This window comes from Triplophysa dalaica, chromosome 1 (assembly GCF_015846415.1).
Source record: "Triplophysa dalaica isolate WHDGS20190420 chromosome 1, ASM1584641v1, whole genome shotgun sequence".
Taxonomy (NCBI): domain Eukaryota; kingdom Metazoa; phylum Chordata; class Actinopteri; order Cypriniformes; family Nemacheilidae; genus Triplophysa; species Triplophysa dalaica.
Window position 1 is genome coordinate 26344306 of NC_079542.1, and position 11290 is coordinate 26355595.

Here is an 11290-nt window from a genome sequence, read left to right on the forward strand (position 1 = left end):
TTTGAAGCAAACAGTTCATGGCCACCATTGACTACCATAGTACGGAAATCCCAATAGTAGTCAAAAGTGCCCAAGAACTGTTTGCTTTCCTACATTATTCAAAATATCTTCTTTTATTTTGAATAGAACAAAGAGATGTATAGAGATTTGAAACAATTGGGTGAACTATCCCTTTAGGTGTTGTTTCATAAGAAGAAACTTGACAGCCAAACATGAATTTTGTGTGAGGAGCAATGAGAACCAGAACAGCAGAAATAAATACTGAGTTAAAAATGGGGCAGGAATAAGGCTAGAGAGCAGGAGGAGAATAAGCATATGTTTTTCCTCAAAGGTTTTCAACCCTTGCTGCAGACTCATATATAGGAAGTGAGAGTCCAGAAGCAAGTGGAAATAAGCAGAATGAATGCAGATTCAGGAAAAAAACACAATGAGGAAGTCCGTGCACGATTAGGAAATTCATTCTGGCCAAAGTGCATTTACAATGGCCGTTGTAATCACGATTTCAAATTAAATTAACAATATTTATGAACGGATTGAGAAGCAAAGACTCTGGAGACACTGACAAAACATGGAGCACCAGTGGTTTTATATATTTCTTATTAGTGAGATTAAATGTAATTACGATGGTATAAAAACATGTAAATGGACTAAAAAAATCAGCAAATTCTCCCTTAAAAAACATAAAACATACACAGTATAAAAACTAGAGGCATAATGTGACTTTTTTAAAGTTTCCTCTGCTGCGCTGCATTCACAAACCAAAGAGCCTTGATCAATATCTCATCACTTAAAGTTTAACTTTCATCCCATATGTACAAGTCGCTCTCAATAACACAGCCCATCACACAAAACACATCATGTACTTTAGTAGGTCACTGGCTTAATCTTTTTCTTGATAAATATGTGTTTCATATTGGTCACAGTGACTAAGCATATTTGGAAAGAGGATGGAGCTTCTTGTTGGAAATAAAAGCATCAAACATAAAATGTATCTGACTGATTTCACTTGCCGTTTTCTATAAAGGTCATATTTAAATTGCATATTTAGTCCTCAGAGTTGCCATAACAACCAAAACGTTTATTTTTCAGCATGAAACCCATCCAGTGGTAAGGCAGCTGGGGCAACTCTGTTTTGGTCCAGCCAAGTAACCAGTGGTGAAACCTCTGATGCTTGTAGTGGCCTGCAACTCAGGCGAAAACTCATCGTCCTTCTGTTCAAACTGGTTATGCCAGTATATAAGCCAACCACGATGCTGGAGCAAAGTCTTTGGAATGCTGTAATTAAATGCTATATTTATATGGTCGAAATTGTGCTGGTTTCGCGTTTAATAAGGCATTTGTGGCCCAACCGAGAAATGTTTCTCCACAGATTGATCCAAGTTGTGCAGTCATTGACATCCCAAGGACATCTTTGTGGAAGCGCACTTGTGTACATAAAATGGACATCTATTGTATGACCATGCTCAGCTGGTTATAGAGAAACTCTTTTGTTGAAGTCAACAGCAGGTACCAGAGTCAAAGACACAAGTCTGGTTTAGGTACTTTCGAGTCCGGTGATTTCAACCACTGATGTATGGAAAAACATAAAACGATGTAGTCCATGGTGTCTAGAAAACCATGCCTCTAGTTAACTCTGAAGAGGCCAAAGTAATGTTTACCCGACTCCTGAAGACTAAAGGATCTTCCAGTCACCGCTTTAAGCTCTGCGCCTTTGTTAAGGCGGAGGAGGCCTGAGACCTGGCAAGGCTTTAGGAAGTGAAACTTGTGCGAGCCGGAGGCTGGTGTGGTTCCGTATCCCTCCATGCACTGGAGCAAAGGGCCTTTAGGTACGGAAACCTCAAGCTTCACATACTGACTCTGGTTCTCATTGAAGTGCACCTGGGGGTGGAAACTCAGTTAGTGCCAAACCACATGAGAAACAGGACAAGTGAAACGGGAATGTTATGGCAGGCCAATTCAGAGAAAGAGACATAACAAAAAGAGAAAAGATTTGAAATGTACCCAGAAACTAGCTTTAAAAATACAATTTCAATAAGCTGGTCTATCATTAGGGCGGTCAAAGATATAAGATTAACTCTCTTAGTTTTCAAATACTGGTGCTGGTCGACTTACTTGACAATAAAGGAAGTAAACACCACTGCGCTCCACTTTGAAGGTGCCGGTCTCTGAATTATAATGCACTGCCCTGCTCATATTCAGCACTTCCTCAGTCCATCCTTTAATAACTCCCTCAGTCCCCACTAGAACACAAACACACAGAATTAGACAATATTCCACATGATGCATATTATGTGCACTATATGTGACCGATTACTCACCTTTTTGAACAGAGTCTTTGGTTACTGTTGAAAGAATTAGAGATATATTAAACCGCAGTTGGGTGTTTCAATGAAAAAAAAAGATTTGCTAAATAATCGTCCACTTACTCTCAAAGTGAGAGGCCACTTTCCGTTCTTTCCTCCCTGGCGCTAGCAAGATAAAACAGACAAAAAAGAGGCATGTTTTGGAAAAAGAGACCAAACTCATCGGGCTGAAATCTGATAAAGACAAGCACATAAGCATCCGCGTGGAGCTCTCACAACTTTTAACAGCTGTGCAGATGCAAACATCGTGGATTAATCTAGTATAATTTATCTACCAGTCGAGGCCCTGATTGTCAAAGCAGATGGTCAAATATTTCCTTTCAGCTCTGTTCTACACTGCACAGCCTTTGTTCCAGCAACAGCCACTGGTCACCGTATTTTCTACTTTCACCCCACCAGCTGGTTCCAGTCAACAAAGGAGGCTGCAAAAATATGGATCGTTGGCTCTTTCCTAACCTTTGTCATGCTGAAAATAATCTTCCTATGAAATGGGATAGACTAGAACAGCTATGGCTTCCGTTCAACTAAACGTAATAATTCAAACAAACCACCTTTAGAGATATTTTTACCCCTCTTCGGTTTCGCCTCATGGGAGCTGTCTGAGCTCCCGATATACTGTCAAAATGTGTATTGACTGATCACCTACGTCTCATAATTCAAAAGGAACCTCATAGAAATGGTTAACCCGACTGTTGATTCTAGCCGACTGCCCTGACTGTCCCCAAGGGGCACTATTTTGGGCTAGGAAAACAATATATTTTAAGGAATGACTGTGGATAAGCATTTTGGCTCTGAAATCAGACAGCCGTCAGGTGTAAGCTGAAGGCTTGCAGCTGCTCATTAGACTTCTGATGGTCCATCTGTTCCAGAGTAATGTTTATTTTGTTGATCTTTCTGGCTGTACGTCCTCGCTTTTTGTTATTTTTGCCCTGCTGGCAGAAGTTTTTTCACAGTACATCCGCTTCAGATGCCTTATCGCATAATTACAAACAAATTTGAGGCGGAACTAAAGTCAGTCATTTGCCAATTAAAGCTATTTCAGGCTTCAATGCAGGGGTCACTTGTTTAAGAACGTGTCTGAAACCGATGTGCCCTTGCTTGTCATTGTGCAAGTTGGTTTTGCTGGATGCGTGTCCATTCAGCTCAAGCCTATAATTTCTGTTGTCACTCAGTCTACTGCCTACTGCTTCCTGTTGCAGCTTTTGGAAACATGTGCCCAATGGTTAACCCAAGGTGCCTTGTGATCCAAAATGTTTTCGTTTCTGTAAATATTGCGTGCAACGAGTGACCAAAGATCATCCCCCAGCAGCTGCAAAGACTGCAGGTGAGCCAAGGTTTTCTGGCACTGGTAGATGTTGTGTCACATTACGGCTACGATGGTTTAACAGTGTTTTATAAATCTCCTGCATCTCTTTAAGCACTACAGTTTTATTTAGGTTCCTTTGAAAAGCATCTTGAATTGCTATAACTGGCAAGCTGCACATGCAACGACGAAGCAAATGCTTTAAATGTTTACTGTAAATGCCCATTATTACCATTTCTGCGGAACCTCTGACTCTCCAGCAGTTCACGTTTTTCAAGAATGAGCTGAAAGATGGCCTTGCGCTGCATATTCACCTACAAGTGAAAAACAACGTATGAGACAACGAAGGAAAATACCATTTTTATCACGCTCAACAGCTTTTGCAGACAGAGATGGGAGACAGATGCAACCAGGGTGACTGGGCCAGTAATGAAATCTAAATAAATGTGTCAGGTTCAAGCAGACCACTAGGAAAAAACACTGCTGGCTTCTATTAAGTGACATTTTGCGGGTGACATGTGCAGTAGTCAGTGCTTTAGAAATAAGCTGGAGGCGTTCAGGAGCGAGACAAAAAACAAACAGTCACCAGAAGTCTGGCAAACACTAAAACTCAGTTTTTAATATGTCAACCACTTCCTCTATGTAAAATCCGGCAAAACACCTTGCAAGAAATGCAAAACATTCCTGAAATGTTTCTATGTTAAAAACAAGCATTGAATTAAATTTTGAATAATGACTAACAATGTGAACGGTACATGAAAGCTTTGTCAGCAGTTTGGGAAAAGGAGCTGTGGTTGAACCTAGAAGTAAAGAGAGTACCTGTCCATCTGGATTCATGAAAAGTGCATTTGGATATGTGCTCGCCATTTACAATATCTACAGGTATGAAATGTACTGAACTGCAAAGTCAGCATCATGTCACCTGTTATAAATGTACACAACACTGAGTACATTGATGCATTTGGCAGACACTTTTATCCAAAGGAATACACTTTTTTTCAGTATGTGAGTTCCTTGGGAATGTGGTTACATTCTCGGGTCTGCGCGATCTGATTCAGCATTTGTAACCTGCATGTCCATCGCTGAATTACTTCGTCTCAACTTTTTATTGGACTTGTGACAGCTACCCAGCTGCATCTGATTGTAAACTTCAGGCTCTAAATGGTAGCCCAAGAGTCGCAATTCATTTAACCATAATTACACAAATGCTTTTACCATGCACGACGCTTAAAAGGCAATGTCCGCTGGCTACGAAACGCGCCCTTGCCAAGCAGGCTAAGATTTCCAGTAAATTTTCTTAAACGTATAACGAAATTCGCAACGGCGCAATCACACTGGGCAGCGATTTTCAAAACTAAATGGGACCACCCTGCGCGCAATGTCTGAAAGGGTCGTCAAACGCGTCCCGCAGACCCCATAGCGGCGCAGAGGCGTTATGTTTGTATAATCAAGTGCCTCTAAATTATAATAGTACGTTTTTCATGATATGCCTCCCCAAAAAGCCGCAAGAGCTTTCAGAGAGACATTACGGCCAGTGTGTTGCATAACCTGCTAATTAAAGGAGACGATTATTGCAAAAATACTGGGTGATGAAAGGTCGAATGCACGGATAACTTGCATATGTTGGGATAATATGCTTGAGAAAGCATGCACATTAGGCGCATCGAACCTTATTTAAAAGGCAATAACAGACAAGTCAACATGTTTACCTGCTCTAAACGCTCTTGCAGAGTTTTGAAGGACCTCGACAGGTCCCGCGTTTGTCGCAATGTCCACACTGTAAATATGGCACTGCACACGGCCAGGGACAGCGCGACCACGGCCATGAGCGACCAAGCCAAGCGCAGTGTGCGGATGCGTCTCCTCTGAAGAATCCGCTGCATCGTTGCGCACACGAATCGTTTAGCGCACTGGAGCTTCCACATCAATCATTCTGTCCGTAATCCACGCGAACATCTCGGAACTTCACTTGTAGGTCCATCGCGCTAGAGCTTTGGAAATTTAAAGCGTAAATGCAGATGTTACAGCGCTTTTAGATCAGCGTTAACTCCAGGACAAAACCTGGTTGCAATCTACAAACGTTGCAGGAATGACCGTAGTGGCGTACACGTGCGGAGACGCTCGCCGATTGAAATGCTTTGATAAATGTTGAACTGTCTGCGTTAATTGCCAAAACTGCAGCTAGCCCAAAAGACACTGAAATATTCCTCTCATTCTTCTGCAGAGTTGACAGTAACAAAGCAACCTGTTAGGATTTGGATTTGATTCCCACCTTCAAGTTAGGTGACTCATTGACATGACTTTGCCGCGTTCTCTTTAATAAACAGACCATGAACGATATGAGGTTTCATTTAAAAGCCCTCCATCTGCGTCCATGCGCTTAAGTATGAGCTGCAGGGAAGTGAGTCCTGCACAGCAGTGGAAAAAAATATTTCCTTCCCCCTTGTGCGGTGCCAAGCACATTCCGTAGTGAAATACCATTTAGCTTCGTCTTGCCTCAAATCATCCAGTGCATTTTCCTCGCATGTTTTTCTTGCACTCTATCCGAACAGCTGAGTGTACCGTCCAATATTTTAGAGATGTGTGCACATGCTAGTGAAACTGTAATCGAAAATAAATGACACTTTACGGGCGTAATGTTTTCCTGTTATAAATTAATTTGTTCACTTCTTAATTTAACCACACGGTGGCGCGGTTGTTTAAGGTTTTGTAACTTTTCCCCTGAAATTCAGCATTTTATCGACGTAATTATCCGCCTCGTCAACCTCTTTTTTCTTTTGATTGATAATGCAGAAATGTACTTGTATTACGTTTATGGTAAGATTGAAAATAGTTTTAATGCTCATCTCAACCAGTTAATAAACCAAAGACGAATAAAAAACACAGCAATACATGGACACATCTTCAAATCACAGAAAACTCCACAGTAGCCTAATCTGCATACAGCAGCGTGCAACAATGTAATTTTTTTCATTACGAGTATTGTACATTATCAGTACAGTAGGCCTATCTTCTTAAGTGCTCCATAGTAACAGTTACTTCTTAACAGGTCATAAAATGTAACTTGCTAAAATAGACTGAGGGAATTATGACATGTCAGTTGTTCATGTTATAACTTTCAGTACACACCCAGCTAACACAGTTACAATGTGACGACGTACCTGGACCGGACCATATTCGTTGCCACGACGTACCATAATAACCTTCCAGCGACGTAACGTTGTGATTCCCATATTCGTCCTGACGACGTAAAATTGGACGTTGTTGTGACATGGTGATAACCTCCTGAAGACATATCTGTAACGTACCATATTCGTCGCAGCGACGTACCAAACAACGTTCCTGAGAACGTGATGAGCACGTCCTAACGACCAAACAGTCACGTTGTCAAAATCTTTTTATTTTATTTAAACAATAATTATCCCTCACATGAAGGATTAAATTAATTTGTGATTTTATCTGTGCGTTAAAGATTAAATTGTATGCATAATTGGATTAATTCTCTATTCAAATATTTATAAAGCCCAGTATGACGATTATAAAACTCAACAGAGCACTGTACATCAAAATCAGATATTTTATTTATACTGTACATGAAATAAATAATCATAAACTTCAACACAATATAGAGGACTTAAAGCAGAAATTTATAGACAGAGATGAACAAACAGTATGTTTAGGCTTAACATTATATTCTTGTTTCTCCACATAAATTTAGCAGGTTGTCCGTTTTTAGAAACAACAATCAAAATATTCTTTAATCAAACTCAAAACCATCAGGGTCCGTTCATTTAAACGCGCCAAATCGAACGAAAATGACTAAAATGTGTGTCTACTCTCACATCTGGAGGGTATAAAGTAAATAAAGGATATTAATAAACTGCAAAAGTAAAATCAGGGAGTGAGGTTAAAAGAAATGACCGTTTACGGTTAAATTATGAAAGCGCGCGGCTCTATGCAGAACAAAGAAGGCGCGTGCTTGCTGAAGACGCGCACGCACCTATTATAGTACAAATATATAGTTGATCGCACAAAATAAATAGTTGTAATTGCATGCTTGACCCTATACCGACAAAACTTAAAGATATGCTCCCAGAAATTATAAATCCTTTTCTTAGTATTATTAACTCATCTCTGACATAATGACATGTGCCTAAAGCATATAAGGTGGCTGTTATAGGGCCCCTTGTGAAAAAACACCGCCTCGACCCTAGAGAACTAGGGAATTACAGGCCTATGTCGAATTTACCTTTCATATCTAAAGTTCTGGAAAAAGTAGTTTCAACTCAATTATGCTCCGTCCTCCAAAGGAATGATATTAATGAAGAATTCCAGTTTTGATTTAGAGCATGTCAAAGTACAGAGACTTAGATCAGCGTTAACTCCAGGGCAAAACCTGGTTGCAATCTACAAACGTTGCAGGAATGACCGTAGTGGCGTACACGTGCGGTGACGCTCGGCGCTTGAAATGCTTTGATAAATGTTGAACTGTCTGCGTTAATTGTTAATTGCTTTGATCAGAGTTACTAATGATCTGCTTTTTGCATTTGTCCGAGGTTGTATTTCGTTATTGGTGCTGCTAGACCTTAGTGCTGCATTTGACACCATTGACCACGGCACACTCCTACATTGACTCAAAAATTATGTCGGCATTAACGGAATAGCATTGGAATGGATTAAGTCTTATAAATCAGACTGTTTTCAATTTGTAGCAATAAACAATGAGGTGTCACGCAAATCGCAAGTCCAGTGCGGTGTACCACAGGGCTCGGTTTTAGGGCCGCTGCTTTTCGCCGTATAAGTCCTACCTCTAGGAGGTATTCATGACATCATGGCTAGACTAATGTGGGTTTAGGCTGCATTATTTAGATCAACTGGAACCAGGAACACTTCCTAAAACAACTGATGTACTTGTTGCATCAAAGAGTGCAGAGCAGTACTCTTCTCTTAGCCACTCTTGTCTCATTGTTCCAAGGTTACCGCAGGATGCAGTTCATGCCCAGACCTGATGGCAGTGCGGAGAAATAGATTAGATTATTAATGATAATCTTAAATCTATAATTTACCTTATTAGTACGTTTATTTATTTATTTAGCCTTGTCGTGCAAGCACTGTCGAGCTTGTGCAGAGGCAGCAGCTTTTGCCAGAGGGGAACTGGAATCCCCTGGTTGGGCCTGGTTTCTCCCGAGTTTTTTTTCTCGATTGGAGTTTTGAGTTCCACACCACCGTTTGCATATTACTTTGCACTATTCGCCTGGCTGGGGGGGCTGCTTTAGAATTCAGAAGTATTACATATTAATATTGCATATAGAAATTAATAGTCTATTTAATATTTGACCTGTGTTTCTCTCTCCTCTATGTTAAATGTGTGCTAATTTAATGTGTGTTAAATGAGTGTCTGTGTTATTGCATTTGTATGTGGGTATGTCGGTCTTCTGTGTTTTCACCTTTTTCTTGTTTTTACAGGTATATAACTTTAGTTGTTTTGCTTATAGTCAATATGTCTCATGTACAGCTGCTTTGTAACAATATAAATTGTAAAAAGTGCTATATAAATAAATTGAGTTGAGTAATTGTGGTATGAAGATTCTCAAAGCGATCAATTTACGCTAGGACATTTCTGGTACATTAGCAAAAATTGAGGACGTGGCTAGGACGTTTCTGGAACGCAAGCAAAATTTCGAAGAAATGCAACGTTGCCAAGACGTCCTCAGAACCAAATGAAGAAGAACTGGCGACGTTGTCAGAACGGACAAGCTTACAGGCAGGAACATATCAGGATTAATTTGAAATGTCAAAACGAAGTTAGAAACAGCATAGTCCGATCATGACTACAGACTAAACTTGATCTTATTTACAGTTCTAGTGTAGTTTTGATTGGTGACATGTCCTTGTCACTTTGTCACAACAGCGTAATAATGATATCCAATAAATTAATCCATCATAAGTGTACATATTTTATTGCAATTGTGAGATGCTATATTGCACAGTCTAACTATAGTTTTTGCGACCTACATTTCACTGCTAGTTCGATCATGTGTTGGCTATACCCAGATAGCAGGGGACTCCGAGCCGGATCCATCTGCAAACCGGCAAATCCACGTTACAGTCGCATCCGTTTCAACTTCTCTGCTGTAGTACAGATCAAGACTGAGCCCGGTTTCAGTGGGCGGAAACGAACGTTGCTAGTAAGCAGGTGCGGGGTGCGCGCGTTGTCTGAAATGAAGTGGATGCAGCCCGCAGCGGAAACGTTATATTCCTCGTAAACTTCGGCAACGTAAGTCACACTGCGTGTTGTCAAACTGTTCTATTAATGAATTAACTGTTAATTTATTACATCGTATACTGCGCGAATACGTGTTTTCTGTGTATTTGGTGTGTTTTAAGTGACCCATGCATGTATTAGACACGTAAAATTTCAAAAATGAAAGTGTCGGAACAAAAGATGCATTAATATCTAAAGGCAAATACTCACCCAGCCCTGCCTGAATCGCCTCGTGTAAAAACACCCCGGCGAATGTGCGTCACTTCGTAACATGACCGCCCAAATCTATACGGAAGTAAAGTGTGTGTACTTGTAAATCTCATTGTATTGTCACCGCATGTCGCGGAGACGCTGTGTGTTTCGTCGCGAAAAGAAAGACACTTTGTTTGCCCTGCCTTGCCATTTTATTTAAAAGTACAATCCGAATGTTCAAGCTTGTGCAGCGCATTTCACCGAAGATTGCTTCACGAACCTAGAAGAGATCGAGACCGGTGTTATGGATCGTGGTATCTGCGGGCATGTGCGTGCATGTTGATAATTTTACCCGATTTCCCACCACATCTCGGATGGCGGCAGATTCGACAAATATGATTTTTTTCACGGAGTTCGGGTTAAAACCGTTGATCGCGCGATTTAATTAAAGGTTATAATCGATGTTACAAAGATCTGTTTTCTTGGTTTGTATTTCCGTTTATTTCACGCAGTTCATAGAAAGTTTGCTATGTTTTTTTTCGTGGCGGACAGAATGAGCCACGTACACGTTAAAATGGGCCATTAGTCTCAATGAGTGATGTTTCTGAACTCGTGTTTGAATGATAGTTATAAGGTATTTTCTTTGCAAAAATATCGTATCATAGGCAAATATGCGTCTATAATGAATGACATGTGTCCCAATCGATTATCAAAAAACATTTTGCCATTGTTTCGTTTGAATTTGCCAGAATCTTAGGCAAACATGGATTGAAACGTGCTTTTCAAACGAGGGTGTTTCAACTAATTAAATCCATGTATATAAGCATTTACTTATCTCTTTGTAGTGCATTGTTGTTTTTAATCAAGAAATTTTTCCTGTACATCTCAGAGTAAGCATACAGACAACAGTCAGTTGATTTGTACTGAAGTGGCTTTACAATCTTCCATTATCTGTGTTTTTCTTGCTCGTATTAATAGATTAGACCTATATGAGTCTATGTCCCCCTGGTCTGCCCTGAGTGTAAACAGCTATGCCTGTATGCTTAAAAAGGTAACTCAGCTGTATTTACTAGCTACTGTGTGTAACTCTTATGAGAAGTTTATAATAATCTGACTTTATTCTGTTCTGTATCTGAGTGATAATTATTTCATTATCTTGTTTTTGTT

The 11290-nt window shown here is 40.2% G+C and overlaps 2 protein-coding genes across 3 annotated transcripts in view; one reads left to right on the forward strand and one right to left on the reverse strand.

The window, feature by feature from the left end:
- Positions 1-11290, forward strand: part of chd3 (chromodomain helicase DNA binding protein 3) — a 66905-nt gene that overhangs the window by 51412 nt on the left and 4203 nt on the right. The window lies entirely within an intron of this gene.
- Positions 581-11287, reverse strand: tnfsf12 (TNF superfamily member 12). Of its 2 annotated transcripts, none has more exons than XM_056744345.1 (6): positions 6828-11287; positions 3899-3980; positions 2427-2468; positions 2319-2342; positions 2113-2240; positions 581-1878 (listed from the first exon to the last, which is right to left on the reverse strand). In XM_056744345.1, exons 1-6 carry the CDS (start codon positions 6975-6977, stop codon positions 1624-1626), a joined length of 681 nt encoding a protein of 226 aa, XP_056600323.1. In that variant the 5' UTR covers positions 6978-11287; the 3' UTR covers positions 581-1623. The 2 variants fall into 2 exon arrangements, with proteins under 2 accessions (XP_056600323.1, XP_056600316.1); XM_056744338.1 differs by lacking the exon at positions 6828-11287 and adding an exon at positions 5376-6072.